This window comes from Drosophila guanche, unplaced genomic scaffold, assembly GCF_900245975.1.
Source record: "Drosophila guanche unplaced genomic scaffold, DGUA_6, whole genome shotgun sequence".
Classification (NCBI taxonomy): domain Eukaryota; kingdom Metazoa; phylum Arthropoda; class Insecta; order Diptera; family Drosophilidae; genus Drosophila; species Drosophila guanche.
In genome coordinates this window covers 4,113,470-4,134,868 of record NW_022995747.1, presented here as the reverse complement: position 1 = coordinate 4,134,868, position 21,399 = coordinate 4,113,470, and the positions used below count along the sequence as shown (strand labels likewise).

Genomic DNA, 21,399 nt, shown 5'->3' with positions numbered 1-21,399 from the left:
AAAATGGAAAGATATCTTCCGAAAAAAGCTAAAATAGCAGCACTATCGATAACCTGCACTGACAGCTCTGGCTCTCTCTGCCAGCCTTTTTGTCGTGCCGTGTGTGTGTTTTTAAGTTCCTGGTTTTTAATTCATGATTTTTTGGTAATTTTATTATAATTTCGAAAGACAAGAAAGGAGCCAGTTACTAACTGATCAAGTGTCTCCATAGCTGCGAGTGAGCAAGCCGAGTGCATCAACGTTCCAGACACACAGCAGCCGAAACTGCCAACATGAGCATACCCAACGAATACATTGCGAAAACAGAAGATGTGGCGGAACAGGTAAAATATATATTAACAGTACTCGAAATGGATCACCAGAGAGGGGGGATACCTAGTCGCAGTCGCTCACACAAACCCCTTGACATCCAACATATTGGCCTTGGACTGACCATTAAATTGGGACTGGCAGCTGCACGGAAAGAAAACTGCCAACGTCACCCAAACGCGGCAAACTTTATAGTGCTCAAGTGCAGTCGAATCACTGGCCCTGACTATGGGAGGTACATATGCAAGGTTAACTCAGTCTGACTACCGATTTAGACAGAATAGCATCCTGCTTATCAAGCAAAAAAATGATTCCAATTCGCAATTGTTGCGTCTGCACCAGACAAAAATACACCCCTATGCACACGCATATGTGTGAACATACATTGGGATGCCTATGAGTTTGCGAGAGTGTGCGTGCAAGTTGCTTCTTGCAAGTGAAAGTGGTGAGAGTGAGTGCGTGAGACGAGACGCCGACGCCATCGGCCAGGTCGAGAGTTCCGTAATAATCTTTGAGAAAGCAAAATGGTTTAATAATGCTGCACACCAGCGACACTCGGCTGTGTGTTTGTGTGAGAGATTGTGGGCCTGGTATTTTTATATATTTATTCAAATCGCATCGAGAGCGTGCTGGGGAGCTGGTCACTTAGGCCTAAAAACCCGTTAGGCGAACAGAGTGCGCGCACACCGATAGCGGAGATCGGTAGAAATAGATAGAGAGGGCGAGAGACACGTCACAGTCTTGCCAAACCAAACCGACATTTCCCCTCATAAATACACGTGTAAATATGTACATGTGTATGTGTGAAAGCCCCGCTCAATGAGTGCGATCGTATATTTCCCATCTCTTATCACCCGCACACTTATCAATCCGCCAAACTGTATTTTAACTATCACTAAATGAACAATAATTTCGCTCCCTCTCTTTTTGTCAACGGTCTCCCGTGCAGGTTATCAAGCGCGGCAAGAATGTGCTGCCCACGGTGGCGCGTCTCTGCCTCATCGCCACCTTCTTCGAGGATGGCCTGCGCATGTACTTCCAGTGGAACGAACAGCGCGAGTATATGGACATGAGCTGGGGCTGTGGCAAGTTCCTGGCCACCGTATTCGTGCTGGTCAATCTGCTCGGCCAGCTGGGAGGCTGCGGCATGGTAATGGCTAGATTCAAGGTTGACATCGCCGTCGGTCTGCTCTTCTTCATTGTGGTGCTACAGGTAAACGAATCAGAATCAGAACTCCAAGCAAAGACTCTTACTAACCCGCTTTTTTCCCATTTTGTTTTCACAGACAGTAGCCTATTCCATTCTGTGGGACTTCCAGTTCTTGCTGCGAAACTTTGCCTTGATTGGAGCCCTACTGTTGGTTCTGGCCGAGGCACGGATCGAGGGCCGCAGTTTATTTGCGGGCGTACCATCGATGGGCGACAATAAACCCAAGAACTTCATGCAGCTGGCGGGACGCATTCTGTTGGCCTTCATGTTCATTACCCTCATCCGGTTCGAGCTGAGCGTGTGGCAGGTGATCCAGGACATTATCGGCTCCATTCTAATGGTGCTCGTGGTGCTGGGCTACAAGACGAAGCTATCGGCCCTGATCCTCGTCGCTCTGCTCACTGTTCTGAATTTGTATCACAATGCCTGGTGGACCATTCCGTCCTACAAGCCACTCAGGGATTTCTTGAAATATGACTTTTTCCAGGTAAGAATAACACAAAAAACATGTTGATTGTTTTCCAAACTCCATTAATTTGCAATAATTAATATTACAGACACTTTCGGTTATTGGTGGCCTGCTAATGATCGTATCCTTGGGCCCTGGTGGCGTATCCATGGACGAGCACAAGAAGAAGTGGTAGAGATATGTTTAGCGCAAAAACTACCACGGAACACTTGAGCAGCAATTGACTTGAACCGTGTTTTACTCTTTCCGAGAAATGTTAGTTAGGATTTACCATAAAATGGGACAACAACAGGAGCAGCATCAGCACAGACAACATCGGCACACCTATAAGAACTTGACAAATATTTTTTGTATGAAAAGGGACTTGACTTCCGCAATAACCTCCCAGGGCCCTGACCTACCTATCATCCAGCCCAAAACCCAAACCCAAAACCCAACCATCATTCGCGCACATTCAACGACAAACTCCGTCTACATTTAAGATCGTTTTTTCTTTTTGTACATAACGAAAATGCAACAAACAAATATGGCATAATGTATGTCCGGCCACCCCGCCCAAAACGAGAGACATTAACTGATTTTGACTATCCAATACTTGTCAGGCAAAAAATCCATATAATTCGCAGGTTTTTTTTTATTATAATTTGTACGCCCTTATCAATAAGTTGTAATCTTGGTGTTTGCGTTTTGTTGTTTAATAGAGGGTTGAATATGATGAGATGAAAACGATGTATAAAATATGATGAGTGTACCAATTGACAATGATTTGTTTCTTTCGTTTATAAGCAAAAGTGTAATAGAATTAAATTGTACCGTTTTAATAAACATAATGAAGAAAATTGAATGATTTCGTTTTCTTTTAATTTGAGTGCGATAATTTACGATAACAAACTGAAGACCTAGTGAATGACATAAAATCGATAGGTCCCGTCCAACTTTTTATTTATTTTTAAATTTACATTATTTTTGTACATTACAATGTCTTAACTCTCTGGTAGCGGTGTCGCTCTGTGGGTGTAGCTATTGGCTATTGTTTTCAATACATATGTCTAAAAGAATGTCCTTCCTAGAGCTGGAATTTGGGCACTCGCAGCAGTTGAAGGGACTCGGCGTCCCAGGCAAACCTAGCGACTTAACCCGAGCAGCCGCGACACCCGCAATGCACACACTCCACGATGCGTCCCTCCTCCAGTTTGGACTTGGGCACCCGGCAGATGCAGTTTGTGCCAAAGTTTGTGTCGCGCGACTGTATGCATCGCAGGCAGCAGAGGTTCTCGTAGCCGGACTTTTTCCATTTGGCTATCAGATTGCCATCGGCAATCTTCTCCTTTAGGCAATAGTCGTACAGCTCTCGGCTAATGGCCTTGCGACGGTGGAACAGGTCGTAGATGTAGCGGGTCTTCTGATGGTGGATCTTGAATATCGGCCACAGGGACTCCGAAATGCGTTTTCCCTCGTGTGGTTCTGTTTCGGCCTCCCGCATCTTCTGCTCGATTTCCTCGAGTGTGGGCTCTATCAGCTCCCATCCGTCTGGGGGCGGCTTGCGGCTCCGGCGTACTTTCGGCATTATTTTATGGTTTTTTTCTTCTTAATATATTGTGCCAAAATTTGATGCGATGCCGTAATGTGTGAATGGCAAAAGTAATGGCAATGGAGCAGGGAAACACTAATCGACATTCACACAAAAGTAATAATTATTTTCGTTTGAAGACCAGACTCGATTTTTTTCGATCTTTAAGCTAAAAACATCGATTTAATCGTCAAAAAAAAAGACATTCGCGGTCACACAAACTCAAGCCAATTTATAAAACATTTTCCACCGGTGTTCTCCAATTAGATTTTTTTTTACGCTACCACTTGGTTGACAAACACCCGAGAATGGCAAATGCGCCTAAGAATATTTTAGCAAAGGTATAAATGATAATCCATGGTAAACTTTAGTCATTTTGAAGATTGTCCTTTGTTTCAGACGCTAACACCGATTCGAGTGCGAGTCTTTGATCTTCCGGAGTATATATTCGTGCAAACCAAGTTAATACCAGCACGGTACGCCCGTGAGAATGGGATAGTCCCAACCCGCATAAAAAGGCCATGTACTCGGCCGAATGCGGCTGTTGCCGCCCAGCCTGCCAAGCTTGATCACCAACCACCCAAGACAGTGTCATTGATCAGCTACTCTGCCATGCAGCCAGAGGAGCCCAAGAACCCCGTCCGCGAGCGCTTCGTACAGACAGAGGAAAAGCTGACCTGCGATGTGGGAGTGCAATGCGACATAGACGATTGGGAGGAGGAGCAAATAGACAAAGACTGCAAAAGAGAATTGCCAAATGAAGAGGAGGACGAGGAAACGAAATTCATCACATTCGTGGTTGAGAACACATCGATGATCCGGAACGGAATGATGGAGTGCTTGGTCTGCGGCGAGGTTGCCCGATCCCTGCAACAGCACAAGAGTCACATTGTGATGCACTATGGGCCGCCAGTACTCTGCAGTTATTGTGGCGAGCTCGTGAATCACGAACTTCTGCTGCAAAGACATATTCTCACCTGCCCCTCACGTCCATCGAAGAAGCCTTCCATTTTCCTCAAGTGTCCGAATATGTTCTGCAATATTATGACCAGAACGCTGCCACAGCTGTACAAACATCTCAGCACACACGAAAAGCAACCCCGCTATCGGTGTCTGCAGTGTCGTTTTCATTTCAGGACTGCCGTTTCATTTCTTCTGCATCGCAAGAAAAAGCAGAGCTGCGCCAGGGCAAAGGCGCTGTTTCTATTCGACAAGCAATCGGCATTACAAAACAAGGGAGATCGCAAACGATGCACCGTCTGCCTGAAGAAGTTTAGCAATGAACGGCTGTGCGGCATTCACAGGCTCAACTGCATTCAGGCGATTCACAGAAAAGTGACAAGGAAACTCTTCAAGCCCTCGATGTTGGCCTAAACGATATTTATTTATGTAAATTAATAACAATAAATCGAAGCAGCACCTATGACGCCTGCACGCCGTGCGCTTTCTTTAAGCCCTGGAACAATTGCAGCTTCTCCAGATTGATCTCCTTCAGGGTCTGCACGGCCAGCTCCAGCTGCACCTTCTTCAGCGAGTGCTCGCTGGCAATGTATTCCTCGATGAACTTCAAACTTATGTCGTCGGCGGCAAAGTCCTGCTCCGTTTTGCCAATGGCCGTATGGATTTCTTGCTCAATGCCCTGCTTCTCCTCGGGCCTTCGCAAGAATCCTTGCAGCTCCGAGAGTGCGCTCTCGGCGGGTGAGGGATGTAGCGCCTGCAGCTTGGCCAGCGTTTCCCTATATTCCACCGGAATTTTGTGTATTTTATAGGTCAGTGCAATTAGCTCGACGGCATTGTGCAGGTAGTCCCGCCGTATCATGTCGTACAAGAGATCATCGATGCACCGATGCCAGGCATAGAAGAAGGCCATCGGACCAAAGTGCCGGGTGGAACGCAGCAGATCGAACTGCTTGGACTCGTTTAAATGCTCGAAAACTCTCGCTGAGAGATTGTGGAACTCGGTCTCGTAGGGTTCGTATTGCACTGTGAGCCTGTCCAGCACGAATTCGTACTTGTGCTCCTCCAGACACTTGTGCAGCAGCTCCTCGTAGGCGAACATGCGTGGCGTGTAGGACTTGCGGCCCTCCAGTGGAAAGTAGAGCTGATTCATTCTCTTGATGATGTCCAGCGAGGCGTAGGCCAGGGTGCCGTCTGTCTCGCGGACCACCACCTTGCGCTCCGAGTGGGGAAGGCCGAAGGTGATGTCCGTGAATACGTACTTGGTGGTGGCAAAGTCTTTCAGTGCCGGATCCTTGGCAATGGGTCGTTCAGTGTCTTGTTTGATCTTCACGATGGGCGGCATCTTCAGCAGATGCTTGGCCTTCTCGATGGTCATCAGGAACTCCTGCTCCAGCTGCTCGTTGGTCATGAACTTGGTTTCGCTCCTGTTGTCCTTCACAGTTCTCTTGCGGAACACCTTGTCCAACTGCAGTTGCGTCATGGACTCGAGCAGGCGCTGGGTTTCGGCATCGGTGAAGAGCGGCTGCGGATCCTGGTCGTATTTGAGTGTGGCGCTCTTTGCCGGTGCACTGGAAACATCCCGCCGGCAGTGCTGTAGTCCTTGCAAAGCATTTAGACGGCGCACGTGCCTCAAAAGGGACATTTTAATTCAATTTAAAAATAAGAAACAAAATACACGAGTAGGAAGTTTAGTGCTTGGCAACGAGGTATGCGAATCGTTTTACAACACTGTTGTTGCCAGTCTATGTAGAAATCTGTGTACATGCAGTGTAAAATAAATTATATAGTAACATTTATTGTTTGGGAATGTTATACAAATGTTGGAACATTTGAAAAAGACAACTAATCGAAACTATTCCCTAAATTTAAAACTACTTTGGCGAATTTCAGCTATTCGAGTCTAACACGATCAGTTGCGTCGATGTTTTTGCAAGCTTAAAAGAGTGGAATCGATAGTACAAACTCAAATAAATGTTCGTATGTATTACTTTTGTTAAGTGGCGTAGCGCTTTGATAATAGCTTCAAGATCTCCTGAAACTTGTTTTGATTGGATATTAACATGCTTTAGATTCTCTGATTCAGGAATACCCAGAATGATAAGCAGGGTGGCGATATCGAGCCACTGACAACACAGTTCGCTGTATCGATAGGAGCCATCGATGGTTTTGCAGCTCTATTACTTGCATTTTAACTGGAAAAATTGCAGGAAAAATTGGCATTCATTAATAGCGGGCAGAATGGATAACGCGGAAGTGGGCAGCGCTTTTGTTGCAGCGCAAAAGCGGCGCTTCTCGGTGAGAGAGATTGCACTAAAAGATGCCGCACCCCTGCTCTGCGTTGACCAAGACTACCGCCCCGAGCCGAAGACAAAACAACGCAAAAAAGGGGACGACTTCCAGGAGCACCACCTGCTCAGCTTTTGCGATGAAATTCTCTACGAGATTTTCAAGTACCTGGACACGCCATCCATCATGGCCCTAATGCAGTAAGTCGCGACCACTAGAGCCAACTCCAATACTCTTCTTCTGTCGTTTGTTTGGTCAGCTGCTCGCCGCGTTTGGAGAACCTGCTTCTGGATCACCGGTTTTGGCACGGGATCGATCTCAGCAACGGCCCCCTGCCGTTGGGCATACTAGAGGATATACTGGGTCGTGCCACAGAGAAGACACACACAATTAAGATTTGCGGACCGCCCTCGTCACAGCATGTTGCGGGCGAGTTCCGGCAGTTCACCTGCACCTTGACCACCGTTTTCCCCAAAGTGGCCACACAGCTGAAGGTGCTGGAGCTGCAGGGCGTCAGCCTGGACTTTGAATATGTGAGAAATAAACTTGAAATAAACTACAATATTCGTATAATTTAATTTCATTTTTATAATATAGATACGCATCACACAGTTCCCTGGCTCGCTGACGCGTCTCAAGCTGAAGGACTGCAGTGTGAAAGTCGGGGATCAGGGCAAGAGCATATTCCAAACGATAGAGATGCAATTGGTTAACCTGGAGGTGAGTGAAGTGGAGCCGCAGCACAGCTGAGCTCTTAATGTATTCACTTGCCTTGTGCAGGATCTCAGCATCGAGGATAACAACTGGTTCGAGCCATACTACATCATGGCCCTCTCCAAGCTGCCCTCGCTGCGACGACTCAGCCTCAAGGGCTGCCAAATGCTGTGCAAGTTTGTGCCTTACGGCAGCATGGCGGCACGCTTTGGTTTTATGAAGCTAGAGGTGAGATAGCCCAACTGACGTTGTCTCTTTTATGTTAAATCATTTGCAATTCGTTCAACAGGTGCTCGATCTACGTCTAACGCCCATAAACAACTCGGATCTGCAATGCTTCAGTGCCATTGAGAACCTTAAGGAGCTACTGCTGGAATCCCCACTCAACCCGCCGCCGGAAGCGGCATCGCCTGAAAAGGTGAACAATGGAAATGACGAGGCTGCCACATCGCAGTCGGAATCTCTGAAAGTGCTAAATGATGACGAGCCGTCCACATCTCGTGCTGCCATGGAACATTTGCGTGCCTGCAAAATGGCACGAGGCAACGACCCGAACGAATCCTCCGATGCGCCCAGGCCATGCCACGACATATTCCACTCGGACCCCAGCGACGACACGGTGGATGAACCAGCGCCAGCATCAAGTGCATCATGTTCGAGGAAGCGCGTATGTTTGTCCTCCGAGTCCGAAGATGAGGATACATCCTCGGCGTCAGCGTCCTCGTCCGACAAGTCGGACAGTGCAGCTCCGCGCAGCAACGGACACAACGGTGGCATCGATCCCAATGCTGCCGTGCGGTCACCTCTGGTGGTAATAGCTCTGCCAGGTGTTGCTGCCGTGCGGCAAGGTATGCCGCCTGCTGCTGATCAGGCCGACAACGCTGAACCAGACGAAGCTGGGGCTGGAGCTGGACCGGTACCACGCGCCTATGTCTACGTGCCCGGTGGCCAAGGCCCTGGCGAGAATCCACAGCCCAATATGCAGTCCATACTGGAGCAGATGGCGGACCATTTGCGGTCGTTTCGCGGCAACAATCCGGCACACAGCCGCTTCCTGCCACGACGCGATCAGGTGATCTACATGAACCCCCAGGCCATGGCCATCAGAGAGCCAATGCTTGTCATGCACTCCGCTCGAAGGCGCTCCCTGGCACGAGGTAACTTCGACCAGGTGGTTCACCATCCAATGTTCTGGAACATGCTGGATCCCCTGGACAGAGACTATGCCCGCCGATTGCGACACCGACAGGCATCCAATCCATGCCCACCACCCCAGTACTATGTCTCGGATCGGGCCATCTACAGTTTCGGGCGCGCGGCCAGACCTGTGCAGCCGGACGTTGTCTGGATACGGAACATCAACCGATCGCCCGACAACCGTCTCGAGCGGATCTCACTGCGAAACTACCAACACATAACCAACCACACACTGGAGCATCTCGTGCAATGCTCGCCCTTCCTGGTATTCATCGATGTGAGTGGCACGAGTGTCACGGTCCTCGGCTTGCGTAAATTCAAGGAACTGAAGCCAGAGTGTGAGGTAGTGGCAGGGCATTTGGACATAGATGAGGATGTCAAGCCACCGGAGAAGGACCCAGAGCAGCCGGCACCAAGCGATACACCAGATGACGCACCCGACGAGGAGCAGCCACCACCATCGCCGCCGCCACCACCACCACCACCACCACAGGAATTCGAAGATGTGGCATAGACGAATTCCCTTGCCCCCCAAACTGGGACAAACAGTCCGCTCCCTCCCATCTAAGTGTATTTCGTATTTTGTTGTTCCGAACTACCGTAAAATTTGTCTTTAACCCATGGCGGCCCGTCCTGGCTTGGATACTTTTAACGAGATGACGGAAACATGGCCAAGCCTGAAAAAAAAGAAAACCAACAACCACAACCATGGCTGTCTACAAGCAAAAGCTGTAGCTCAAGCCCATCTAGTATTACGCCCCTTCTGCACCCCTCCACCCATACACACTAAACGCTCTTGTACTATATGTCAGGCTTGATACAATGTATAAACCCCCCTATCATTTAGTTAAGCATTAAAAGATATGAACAATCCTTTTGGTACATTGAACCGTTTATTTTTGTAGTGTTTTATGTTATGTGTTTGATGTGTGACACGCTTGTGTATATATTATAATATTATCATGTGTAATGCTTATTTGGTAACTTCTTTTGAAATAATTGTTGGGGAAAAGCTTTGAAATATTTTAGGAAATGTATGTGTATCTATCTCTCCTGAAACAGCAAGTAAGAAGTTTGAAAATGAATGTTAAAAAGTGTAAAAGAAACCACATGGATAGAAGACCTAACAACAACACAGAATGTGAATGGTATGCATGTGTAATGGTATGTATGTGTAATGGTATGTATGTGTAATGGTATGTATGTGTATGTGTAGGTTGATCTTGTGCTTATTTATCGGCACAATTGGAGGAACCTTCATCCTCCACTTCATCGGCATCCGACTCCTCTGTGTCATCAGTGTCCGAGTCCGAATCGCTAGAGCTCTGACAGTCTGTAATTTCACCAGTGAAGAATATAACAGCCTTGGGAATGACACGCTCCTTCAAATAGAATCCTAGTTCAAAATCATTTTGCAAGATGTTCTACCAAAGATAAAGTTACACACAAAATTAAGCCATGACCACATGACAAAGAAATCACGAGTCTTACATTGATATCGCAATAGTTTGGGTCATTCTCATCACTTGGCAAAATTGGTGGATTGAAGAATGCAAAGAATGTTTGCTCTGAATCTGTTCCATTCAAAGATGGTTCCGTCACTTTAAGATTTTAAGATCAACTAGCTAACCTTTCTTACCCTTGTTCTCGATATCCTGGGGATTTTTCCAATTTATAACACAGCCCTCAGTCTTGTAGATCTCAGCGCCATCGTATGACAAGGGATCCTCAATGTCTGGCACACAGTTGAGGTAGTAGGTCTTCAGCAGCACATCATTGGTGAAGAACTCGTTCTTGTCAAAATGAAATTGCACCTCAAATTTGACCACTGGATTGTTGTAGAGCTTGGTGCGTATATCATTTAAATACTGTGAAGGAAAAAAGAACTTGAAAATTGTTGCATATGCAGATTTCAATGTCACTGAAGGAGAAACAGCTGCCGAGAACTTTCTATGGCGCATTGAATTGCTTAAAATAACACAGACGACCGTTTGGTTTTCTCAGAAGTCATTTATTGACTTGCGGCTTATCGCGGGGGCTAAGATTTCAGTCGCGACAGCCAGAGCTTTGTTTAAATCCAAAAGCCAATGAGGATGTTTATGTTTATGTTATGAAAAATTCGCGATTCTACACTCATGGATAGGGGGACGGTATCAGCTTTTGCGTATGTTCTTAGAATTAATTGAAGAATTTGTAAAATAAATAATGCATGTCGAACAAAGGCAGAGTAGCTGCTGTACCTTTGATTGACTTTGAAAAATATATTTTGAGTACTTCAAAGAATGAACTGTCAGCTACAGTATTGCCTTTTGATTTCAAATTTAATTTCTAATGTACACTCACCCCCAATATTTGTTCATCTTTCTTGCTAATGAACTCTGTGTAGGAGGACTTCAGCACACGCAACCAAAAGTTGGTCACGTTGTCATTTTGTGTGGAATCGCCATGATTCTTCTTAAAATCCCTAAGAAAGCCACCAGACATTAAATGGGGAAAAGTGCTTAGGGTTTGGTTGATTGAGGCACTTACTGCAAGATTTTCTTGCGCTTATCAAATATCACATTGTGTTTCAACTCGAATTTCTGTTCCAAGCTGTAGATCTCCCGCTGCAATTCCACATCCAATTGGATGGTCTGTAGATAGAGGGTCTTCAACTCAGCTATGGCTATTTTTTCCTCCTCGGTGTACTTTTCGTTCTGTGTAGCACACCCCATATAGTATGTAGCCTACCGCAGATATCCGCAGATAACTAGCCCGCCAAGTACTTACAATCATTTTGGTAAACGAATCAACGTATTTGGCCTTGGCCGACCGCGATCGAGAACTAAGCACGGCTTCCATTAAGGAAGTGGATTGATCTTTGCTTCGTTGTACAGTTCAATAATTATTTCACTTTCGCCAATTCACTAAATATTTTCCTGACAAAAGTTGCACACAATTATTTTCACTTTCTAAAGTTTCAAACTAAATTTCTATTCCCAAATTTTAGCTTCAAATGTTGTTTTTTTTTTTAAATTTTTCTTTTATTTTCTAATAGCTTGTGTTGGCTTGCCGGTCGACACTCGAATGAAAATATTTGATATCTGTGTGGAATAACAGACTTGTTCAGAAATGTCAAAGCACTCTTTGTGATTCAAATAACTCCAAAAAGTGTTCCTGAATTTGTTTCTATGGCAGCTCTATGATATAGAGATCCGATTTTATTTAAATTTTTGAGAGTCAAGTAGAAACTTATACTTGGAGTTAATTTAAAAATGTATTTATCAAAAGCAAATATTTTGTCCTGTTCTGAAACTGGCGAAGAAGTGCTATGCCTTATAATTCCCAACTGGTTCTGGCGCCACATAACCAAAGAGGCATCGTTTCCGTGGTGTTAAATTACTCTGGTTTCTCTTCAATTGTCGAATAAATCTTTCGCCTTTTACTAAAGATTTCCGTGGAGAGGGACACTCTAATGAGTCTAAACTAAATTTTTTGCAGTGCCTGGTGATATTTGTCGCCGGGCCATATTAAATACATGAGACAACACCACACTGAATAGTTTTATGAAGAGAATTCTTGGATAAAGGGTTGGTGGTTGTTCAGGGATGGGGATGTACGATAATGGCAGAATAAATAGATTGAGGACCAAAGTTTCCATAAATTCGTTCAGAAACCAGTAAAATAAAGAATTTTTCTTAATGGCTTTAAGCACCCCTTTCGTTTTTTGGTCGGTGTCATTGAAATGCAGGCCATGTTTATTGGCAATTTAACGCACATTTAATTTTTGGTGCTGTTCCTGTTTCTATTTTAAGTTTTTCCTTGTATTTTTCTTCGAACTTTTCATTTGGCATGTAATTAAGTGTGGCTTGTGGGTCGTAGCATGGGTAGGGAACCCGGCATGGGTACAGCTGCTTAAGTGTATGCAAATCACGTGCTGAGTGCTGCCAAGGGTTGCCAAGGTTCAGAGTCTGTTTAATGGGCCGGACTTAGCTTTCTGTTCTATGGCTCTCCATCTCTGGGTTGTCTTTTGACACCCCATCGGACATTGGAGTGGACTCCAGCCTAGTTACAATAATGTGGAACAGGGCTTAGTGCCATATGTCAGGCTACAAAACTACATAGAAATGAAAGCAAAAGAAATAAGTACATTTTTGTCGCTTAGGCAAACATTTCAAATGAAATTATGAGTCGGGCTTGGGTGGGAAAAAGTGCAAACAAATTTAGCCAAGCGGAAGTCCAGACACACACACAACCACACAATCGGGAATCCCACAGAGGGAGCAGCAAACATAGCGGAGAGCGAAAGGGAGATCGCATTGTTGCATGTTTGCACACAAATACACATGAAGAGTCCATGTACTCGTACTCGTACTCGTACTCGTACCATGGGGTACGCATGTCCAGCCAGAGTATCCGCAGGACTGCCCAATACATACACCTCCTACCCCTACCCATAGCACTCGCAGTACTCCATTCCGCGTTGTCCTCATATTTGATATTATTAAATTTTTTACCCTAAATACCTCTGGGAAATTAAAAAGAAATCATAAGGCAAATACGAGCATCAGCAGTGGAGGCAACAACAGATGATGACTCTCTCGCTTTCGCCCAGTTGGTCCTGTGCCCAGATTTATGCTCTGCCTCTTTAAGTGCTGCAACTGCGAAGTTAAGCTGTTGCTGGCATTTTCAATTTACATTTCGGTCATTCAATTATAAGGTGCATCAGAATTTAGCTACATAAGTAATATGGAAGCCGGTCATCATCACCATCAGCATCAGCATCAGCATTCAGGGGCATCATTGCCATCATCCACATCGTCAGTGCCAGCAGCGTCAACATAGTTTGAATTTAATTAAAACCAAAATTAGTAAAACCCTGAACGGGCCAAGGCAGCAAAGGACAGAGCAGAGGCGGTGCCAGACCAGACCCTGAACCTACACTCAAAACCCAAACCCAAACCTGAACCCAATCCGAGAGTCTGAGCAACAGTTACTTGGCGCTGGGATTAGAGATTCTCCTTCTCCTGCAGCTGCAGTGCAGCTGCTAGTTTCTGGCAAAAGTGCATGTCTGCAGAAAATCGAATCAGCAGCTCAACGTCCGCATCCGCATCCCCATCCGCATCCACCCATCCTCCTACGTCCAGGTGGAGAGCTCCAACCTTTATGCCAAAAATATCTACAACAAAAGCATAAGATGTAGTGCAGCATTTGATGATGAAACGACGTGTTAATTAAGGTCATAATAATTCAACTTAAATTGAAAACTTGCCCGGCTTTCGGGCCAGCACACCCCACACCACCTCCCCCAGTCGCTCAGCCTTTTGGTGCCTGGGGATGGTCTTACGCTGTGGCAGGTTGGGTGGGCCTGGCCATCCTCAGCTTGCAGGCTAAGCTGATTGCAACAAATTATTTTGCACCTTGGTTGAACTTTCCTTGAGCTGCAGACAGCATGGCGTTGATAAACGAATTTTGTTAGTTTGCTTTTGCTTATTTTAAATGGAACCAGGGGGCGGGCGCTACAAGGAGGACCAAGGAGCAGCAACAGCCAGGTGCGGTCCGAGTCTGAGTCTAAGTCCGAGGTCCAGAGTCCCGGGTTCCGGGTTCCGGGTCCAGGACAGGGGCCAATGTTGCCTTTGGTTTTGCATAAACCAGACAACGCATCTAATAAGTTGCAGCTGTTGGGTTTCCATTCGCTCTGCCGCCGCCCTGCCGCCCTGCCGCCCTGCCGCCCCGCTGCCACCTGCCCTTCATAAGAACTTTAAAGTTTTGCCGCCTAATGCCACAAAGTGCGGAATTGTGTTTGCCATTAAATGTTATTAGTTAAGGGATAATTAACACTTAGAAAACTGTGCAAAATATCCCCATGCACCGCCACCTTCTTCGACTAGCGCGCATTTGCATATCGCACCTAATTGGCTTAGACGGCCATTGCTTTTTGGGCATAAGAAGTACAGTCCCATCAAGCGGTGGTGGAGTGTCGATCCAGTAGAGACCCTAGGCAGCAGGATGCGTGAATGCTGCTGCTGCTGCTGCTGCTGCTCATAATTAACATCCACACACCTGCAGTTTGTCTAATTCGAATGCTATTCATAAGCCACACACATCACAGATACACACACACACACACATTTACACATTTATATACATAAAAGATATCCTTGCAAGCCGCAGGATAGTTTGGCACAAGCTTTCCTCAGTCTCACCCTCAACCTCACGCTTCCTATCTAAAGCCTCCCCACCTCTGGCTGGAAAACTTTTTACTAATTTACATTCATTACACACATTTGCAATAAAACTAGAAACACTCACTCACACTCAGTCACACACGCAAGCGCATAGACACATATACACATAAGAATAGATTTACACTGAGAAAAACAAGGAACAGATGAGCCAAGATTTAGAGAGAAACTGGGAATTGGAAACGAAGCGAAGGGTAAGGTAAGGAATATTTGGCCAAAGAAGACTCGGAATGATCGGAACGGATATTGGAAGCATTTTAATTGAGGTTGAGGCTAATGGAACAACCCTGAATCAATCAAATGTATCCACTTTAAGGGAGCTACCATGTCTCATTTGGAAATTCGGATTCTCATTCGCATGGTAAATGAAACTCCTCTTTCTGATGTTATTCAGTGATGTTGTTGCCACTTGATATTTGTATGTTTCAAGTTTGTCAAGTTACAAATTTTCTCGCAGTGTACATAGCAGTGGATGAGTGTGCACACTCACAAAATCTACACGCATTGATATTCTACATGCTTCATTAGCGTGTAAGCGCGGTAATAATGAAATTTCCTTATGGCTGCATTTCCAGCTTCTACTCATGGATGGGGGATGGGCGTTTTGGGCGTGTGGCGTCCTGGGGGGGGCAACTGCTGCTGCATATTGATGCAAAGTTTTAGTGGCGCAAAACTTGGGGCAATGTTCGGCAACACACCCCCGAAAATGTCTCTGGCCGCAATTTATGTTGCTTCTGGCATTCAAGAAACTGTTTAAAGCGCTGTGTGGAAGGTGCAACATCTGAGGACTTCCGCTGCTGCGGCGCTGTCTGCCTGCCTTTCTGCTGATTGCCCCCGTAAAAGAGGCACACAGAGACACACACACACACAGACAATCGAAATTGTTCATCATTTTGACAATCAAATCAGCAGAAGAAGACAAACACAAGACAAACATAAAGCAAATCTATACAAATTTGTCAGAAGTCAGTCAAAAAATGAGCAGCGGAAATGATGGCAGAGCGCCGGCGGAAACGAGGACCCAGCAACCAGGGGGCGGGTACTACTGAGCACTGCACAGCTGATGCCCTGCCACATGACCTCCGCCATCCAACATCAGACATTTGCCTGACTGCCTGCCTGCCAGCCTGCCTGCTGTGCTACGGGAAGAAATTAAAATTGCATTACGGGGCAGAGCAAGAGCCTGAGGATGGAGCTGCCGCTGCTGCTGCTGCTGCTGCTGCTGCTGCTGGGTTTCGTATCGGATTGGATAGGGTTTGCTTTGCTCATGTGTTTGGCTGGCTGTTCCATAAATATTTCAATATTTGTGCACATTTGAAGCTGCTTAGGCCACGCCCGAAATGCCAAGCTTAAGCCAGCAGGCGTGGGAGTGGGTTTGGGTGGGCAGAGGCAGGGGCCGGTTGTAGCAGGAAATAGTTTAATTAAAATTCCTTAGGCAATGTCATTAAGGACATTACATTTTGTAGCTGCTCCAGCTCCAGCTACTGTTTCTCCTCAAGGTGTGTATTATGGAGAGGCCTGCAAGGATGAGTTAACATTTCAATAAGGAAAGGACAGCATCCGAAGCACCCAAGGACCCAACGGAATTTCATTGTTTTCGCATGCAAATTTGCATTTGCAAAGCTGGCGAAAAGTCACAAAACAAAAGCTAAATAGAGAGATCCTTTAAAGAGGCCATAACAACATGTAAATGCCCGTCAACACGCCCCATCGATGGTATTTCTAAAAGAATCACCCACCGCCACCTCATCCTGGTCTTGGTCGTGGTCCTGATGCTCCCATAACGATGATGAAAGGCGAAACTGAAAAACAAGAGCATAAAACCTACAAGGTTCGCAGCACCAACAAATATATACACAATGCATATAAAAAAAGCGAATAAAAAAAAGGGAAGAAACAGAAAGGAAAACAGGAACAAAGACCAAAAAGAAAATGGCCAGGGAAAACAACAAGATTAAAATGAAAACAATCATGACAATCAGAGGACCGCAAATGTCAAATTAAATTATCAATAAATTGTCACCAAGGAGTGGAGCTCCATGCCGAACGCAAAATCGTCATCCTTGTGCCTGCCAGGACCGCAGGACAGAACATCCATCCAATACCATACCATTCCACTCCATGCCAGCCCATTCCACCACCCCCAGGCATCGATGAGGGGGCGTTTTGTGGCACATAATGAAATCATTTACAAAATGAAAACAACAGAAGTGGCAGCAGCACCAGCAGCAGCAGCAGCAGCAGCAGCATCGACCATTGGGAGATGGACAGCCACAGAGCAGAGACTGTTTAGAATGCTTTAGCCTGTGGGTGGACTGTCCACTTTCTCCCCTGCTGCTGGTTCCGTTCACTTTCACCCCTGCGCCTGATCCCTGCTCTGTCTCACTCGCCGCTGAAGCGAAAAGCAAAAACTTTGCCACGCCATTGAGTGTTGACGGGGCTCTCCGGCTCTCTGGTCGGAAAGGAATGGAAGGGAAAGGCACACTTGCAAATCATAAAACAACAGACGCGAAGAAAATGTTTTTTAAATCTTCATAAATATTCATTATGAGCACTGGACGGGAGACGGAGCTGGAGATGGAGCAGGGCAAATAGTTTGGGGCAGCCGGTAAATGTCCGAGCAGGGCCATTGGACACTGGCCAGCCAGATGGAGCAGGAGCTGGGGCAGAAGCAGTAGTTTGAGTAGGAGGACACTTGGCGAAAATAAGATGTATTTCCACGGAATATTGGACAAACAAAATATTCAGTAAAATGATTAACAAATAATATTAATTTGAAGCAATTAAAATATGGAATGACAGCCAATGAATGTGTTTGCAAAACAGAAACAACTAATTGTCCAATAGATCCTTAGAAAATCGAATTTTTGAACGGTGTAGAAGCGGCATGGTTCATCATCAGATACAGTAGCAGCAGGAGTAGGACCTTCAGCAATGACATTACCAGTGGGGCCCACTCGGATGGAGCGGTAAGCTTCATTTTGCAGATGGCAGTCAGTACATGAAGTTTGCCAGAAAACTGAAAAACGAACAACAATAAAAAAGGAAGAAAGAAACCAAAAAACAAAAACAGAAACAGCAAAAATAACAATAAAGTTGCTTGAGGAGAGAGCATAAGTAAACGGGCGAAAGACTGGCCAAAAGGAAAACATTTTTCAGGGGTATGTATGACGGCCTTGAAGCGTGAAGATGAGCCGCGCCGAGCCAGACGACAACGACGACAGTTCGTGTACATGGCCGGAGTGGTCAATGGAGCCGGGAACCCATAAACCCAGCAATCCGGAGCAGGAGGAGTGGCAAAGAAAGCATACAACTATAAATAACTGGACGGCAGGAGGGGCAAACAAAAAAAGACCAGGCTAGATAGAGTAACAATGGAACCCGCGGAACCACAAAGCTGTCAATTAGCAGATTTCCTTTCTTAATTTAAGGATTTTTACAAGGGATACACCATCCTAAGCGAGTGCATGAGATGTGTGTCTCCTCATGCTGAAAATAAATGCCCCTCCTCATATTCCTGGCACGGATGGTAGAAAAGAACAATGGAAATGCCAGTGGGTGCTGGCAGCACCATCTAATGATGTCAATTCAAGTTAGTGGAATAGTTTTTAGAAATGCAATTTTGCACTTTGATTGAAGTTTTGTTAAATTATATGTAGACTTGAAATTTCAGTTCATATTTCACAATATTTAGATCAGATTTTGATTTGGTTAATGAAATTTTGAAAGCATTCTACAGAGTCAACGTTTTCTTCGCAGTAAGTATGCTGCAGAGAAAATTTCCCAACAAACTTTCATGGCGCTCTTTTAGGCATGTAAAGAAAATTGTGGGAAATTTGTGGCGCGCATTCAATTCAGATTCAAAGGAGCGTTATAATTCAAACGTAATAAAAGGAAAATGAGGTAAAATTTGCATTGCAAATCTATTTTCCCCTAACTAAAGCAGCCAAACTATAAAATTAAATTAAATATTTCCTATCAGTTAATCTTCATAAGCATTATTTATTTGTTTTATATATTTATTTTGCAAAAAATTCACTTTGAATAAGTGCATGCCATAATCGATAAGCATTTTTTCGTCTACAGAATTGATTAGAGTTCTCTATGGCTTTAATGTTTATGTCAGTTAATACCACAAATAATAATAATCATAAAATGTACACATAATGTATAACAGTTTGTTTGCCAACAGACTGTTAGAATCTTAACATAACCCCCGGTGAAATTCTAACATAATTTTTACAGAAAATGCTCTCTTTTGTTAAGGTACATTTTCTCTTTGTTTGGCTTTTAATTTCCTATTCGTTTTCCACCAACAAAAAGAGCAGCAACAACAACAACAACAGTGGGCGAAGAGGAGGCTGTAATACCAATTACATTGGGCTAGTCGCGTAGAGGTCCTTCGTGTGCTCAAAGGACTATATCCATTGCTCCCATCGGCGGAGTGGGTGGTGGGTGATGGGTTCGTGTGCGCCCTACCCGCTTCGTGCTAACTGTTGAATCAACGAGTGGTTGCCGAAGCCCACCCTCGTGTTGTCATTCGTGGAACGCTACGAGGCAGCCTTCATCATGCAACCTTCAGTCTTCGTCCGAACGCGTAATCTAACGGTTGTTGTGTTTCTTGCCACATGCCACATACCAGTCAAACTCTCTAGAGGCCGCCTCGCATAAAAAGTGTTGAATGGAATTTTGGGGAAAAATAATCACACAGATAATCAAATTTGAGTGAATTTACAGGAGAACTCTCCAGCGAGATACTAATACCTCGCCAATAAACTGAAAATTGTGTGTGTGTGTAGCGTGGTGTGCAAAAATCGAAGGGATTTACGGATATTTTCCATAAACAAAATCGCGCTTCGTTGATTCTGTTTCTGATTCGATTTAGGGTCTCTCGCGACGCTCGGGCGAGCGACTCCCGATTCCGGACACCGATTCCATGCCGCTATTATCACCGTCTCCGGGCTCCACTCTCGTACTCTCTCTCCCAGTGCAAATTGTGCCACATAGAAAATCGTGAAATTGAACACACCGCCGGCCACGCATCTAGCAGCCGCTCGCTCCAGCACCTTCGCCACATTGAAAACAGCAGGACAAAGATTTTTAATTAAATTGAGAGAGTGAAAAATAGCAGCACGCAAGAACAGCACCACCGTTCTGCTATCCCCGGCGTTTAATGCAAACAATCAGCACAGAAATTAAATATTTAAATATTTGTTTATGGGGAAATTGTGCGGCATTTTACATTAGGACGCTCGAACGGAACCGCCAGTACCAAGCCAGTGTGCCAGAGCCAATGTCAGTGCCAGTGTTTGTATCTGTGTGTGCCGCTCCGTGCCACAGTGCCGCAGCGTGAATGTGTATGTGTGTGTGCGTGTCGCAGCCGGAAAAGCCATAAATAAAGCTAAGCACACATAAACAAATAAAAACACACACAGAAACGCATACGCATAGAGAGTGTTGGGTCAAAGACCGTTGAAACCAAAAACTAGAGGGGATTACTGTGCGAGGTAAGTCGTGTCACCTGTTGAAAGGGGAGTTTCTCCTATCCTATCTATCCTATTCACATTTAAATTTATTGTAAGAATAGGAAACTATCCATAAAGTACATTGAAAAAGAGTTTTTGATGGCGCAAATATGTGTTATTTCATAGTTAAGTAATAATATCCACTTCGCATTTTTTAAGTACCAGGTTTTAATTGTAACATTTTTCATAATTTCCAACAAAAAATGTAAGCGCAGGACCATTTTTTATGATTGGGTTATATTTTTTCCGAGGCCAACCAACTACTTTCCAAACATTACCTTCCATTTGTTTGATTTTAATGCATGAAAATTGATCTAAAGGAGGCTCGTATAAATTTTAAATATGAATATGAAGATGATTTTGTTATGTTTTTTTTCTGTGAGTTTTTTCCCCTTCACATAAAAGGCAATCATCGCGGTATAGAGCCATATTCCGCAATTTAATTGCAGTCATTGTATTTTTATTTGTTGCACGCGGCCGAGAGTAGTTGCTGCATTTTTAATGGCCGAGCTGCAATCAGTCAGCTGCATAATTAATATAAAATAAAGCCATGCGATTTTCGCCATCAAATCACTTCGAATTGCACACTTTTTTTACTCCGACTCTCATCCTGTTCGTATTTTATTGTTTGTATTTTTTAGCAATTAATTAAAAATATGTATGAATGATGTGTTTTTCGCACATCACATGCGTACCATGTTCTACCATTTCCCCATATCCCCCTTTAATTCCCTTTCCCACAAACTGTCAGTCCGTGTAAAATTAAGTTTTATATAGAAAACAATTATGCGGCAAACACCCGAGAGAGAGAGAGGGAGAGAGAGAGAGATTTTACATTGCATAAACCCGATACAAAATGAAATACGATACTTGAAAATGTGACAATCCACAGCTCGTTTGCTCGTATAATATGCCATTCCAGATTAACCCACTGA

The 21,399-nt window shown here is 44.9% G+C and overlaps 7 protein-coding genes and 1 non-coding gene across 8 annotated transcripts in view; 5 read left to right on the top strand and 3 right to left on the bottom strand.

Annotated features, from left to right (window-relative positions):
* Positions 1 to 19: 19 nt before the first annotated feature.
* LOC117583817 (surfeit locus protein 4 homolog) lies at positions 20 to 2,750 on the top strand. Its single transcript, XM_034272402.1, has 5 exons — positions 20 to 144; positions 212 to 323; positions 1,259 to 1,522; positions 1,596 to 2,006; positions 2,077 to 2,750. The coding sequence occupies exons 2-5, from the start codon at positions 273 to 275 to the stop codon at positions 2,161 to 2,163; spliced, it is 813 nt and encodes a 270-aa protein (XP_034128293.1). The 5' UTR covers positions 20 to 144; positions 212 to 272; the 3' UTR covers positions 2,164 to 2,750.
* Positions 2,751 to 2,913: 163 nt separating this feature from the next.
* LOC117583820 (protein BUD31 homolog) lies at positions 2,914 to 3,626 on the bottom strand. Its single transcript, XM_034272406.1, has one exon. The coding sequence runs from the start codon at positions 3,553 to 3,555 to the stop codon at positions 3,121 to 3,123; it is 435 nt and encodes a 144-aa protein (XP_034128297.1). The 5' UTR covers positions 3,556 to 3,626; the 3' UTR covers positions 2,914 to 3,120.
* Positions 3,627 to 3,739: 113 nt separating this feature from the next.
* LOC117583288 (zinc finger protein 564) lies at positions 3,740 to 4,992 on the top strand. The gene is made up of 2 exons (XM_034271524.1): positions 3,740 to 3,899; positions 3,958 to 4,992. Exons 1-2 carry the CDS (start codon positions 3,867 to 3,869, stop codon positions 4,930 to 4,932), a joined length of 1,008 nt encoding a protein of 335 aa, XP_034127415.1. The 5' UTR covers positions 3,740 to 3,866; the 3' UTR covers positions 4,933 to 4,992.
* LOC117583287 (28S ribosomal protein S22, mitochondrial) lies at positions 4,909 to 6,231 on the bottom strand. The gene has a single exon (XM_034271523.1). The coding sequence runs from the start codon at positions 6,158 to 6,160 to the stop codon at positions 4,979 to 4,981; it is 1,182 nt and encodes a 393-aa protein (XP_034127414.1). The 5' UTR covers positions 6,161 to 6,231; the 3' UTR covers positions 4,909 to 4,978.
* Positions 6,232 to 6,657: 426 nt separating this feature from the next.
* LOC117583077 lies at positions 6,658 to 9,588 on the top strand. The gene is made up of 5 exons (XM_034271253.1): positions 6,658 to 7,004; positions 7,064 to 7,337; positions 7,402 to 7,524; positions 7,585 to 7,746; positions 7,808 to 9,588. Exons 1-5 carry the CDS (start codon positions 6,679 to 6,681, stop codon positions 9,227 to 9,229), a joined length of 2,307 nt encoding a protein of 768 aa, XP_034127144.1. The 5' UTR covers positions 6,658 to 6,678; the 3' UTR covers positions 9,230 to 9,588.
* Position 9,589: 1 nt separating this feature from the next.
* LOC117583078 (nucleosome assembly protein 1-like 1) lies at positions 9,590 to 11,636 on the bottom strand. Its single transcript, XM_034271254.1, has 6 exons — positions 11,485 to 11,636; positions 11,245 to 11,411; positions 11,059 to 11,179; positions 10,355 to 10,583; positions 10,207 to 10,289; positions 9,590 to 10,139 (listed from the first exon to the last, which is right to left on the bottom strand). The coding sequence occupies exons 1-6, from the start codon at positions 11,554 to 11,556 to the stop codon at positions 9,945 to 9,947; spliced, it is 867 nt and encodes a 288-aa protein (XP_034127145.1). The 5' UTR covers positions 11,557 to 11,636; the 3' UTR covers positions 9,590 to 9,944.
* Positions 11,637 to 12,093: 457 nt separating this feature from the next.
* LOC117583848 lies at positions 12,094 to 12,218 on the top strand. Its single transcript, XR_004573815.1, has one exon. It is a non-coding gene; the product is annotated as a U5 spliceosomal RNA (small nuclear RNA).
* A 7,317-nt stretch (positions 12,219 to 19,535) lies between these two features.
* The window catches only part of LOC117583117 (neural cell adhesion molecule 1), a 135,523-nt gene continuing 133,659 nt past the window's right edge, over positions 19,536 to 21,399 (top strand). Inside the window, exon 1 of the mRNA XM_034271303.1 lies at positions 19,536 to 20,446. The gene's annotated coding sequence lies outside the window, so the exon portion shown is untranslated. The remainder of the gene's footprint in view (positions 20,447 to 21,399) is intronic.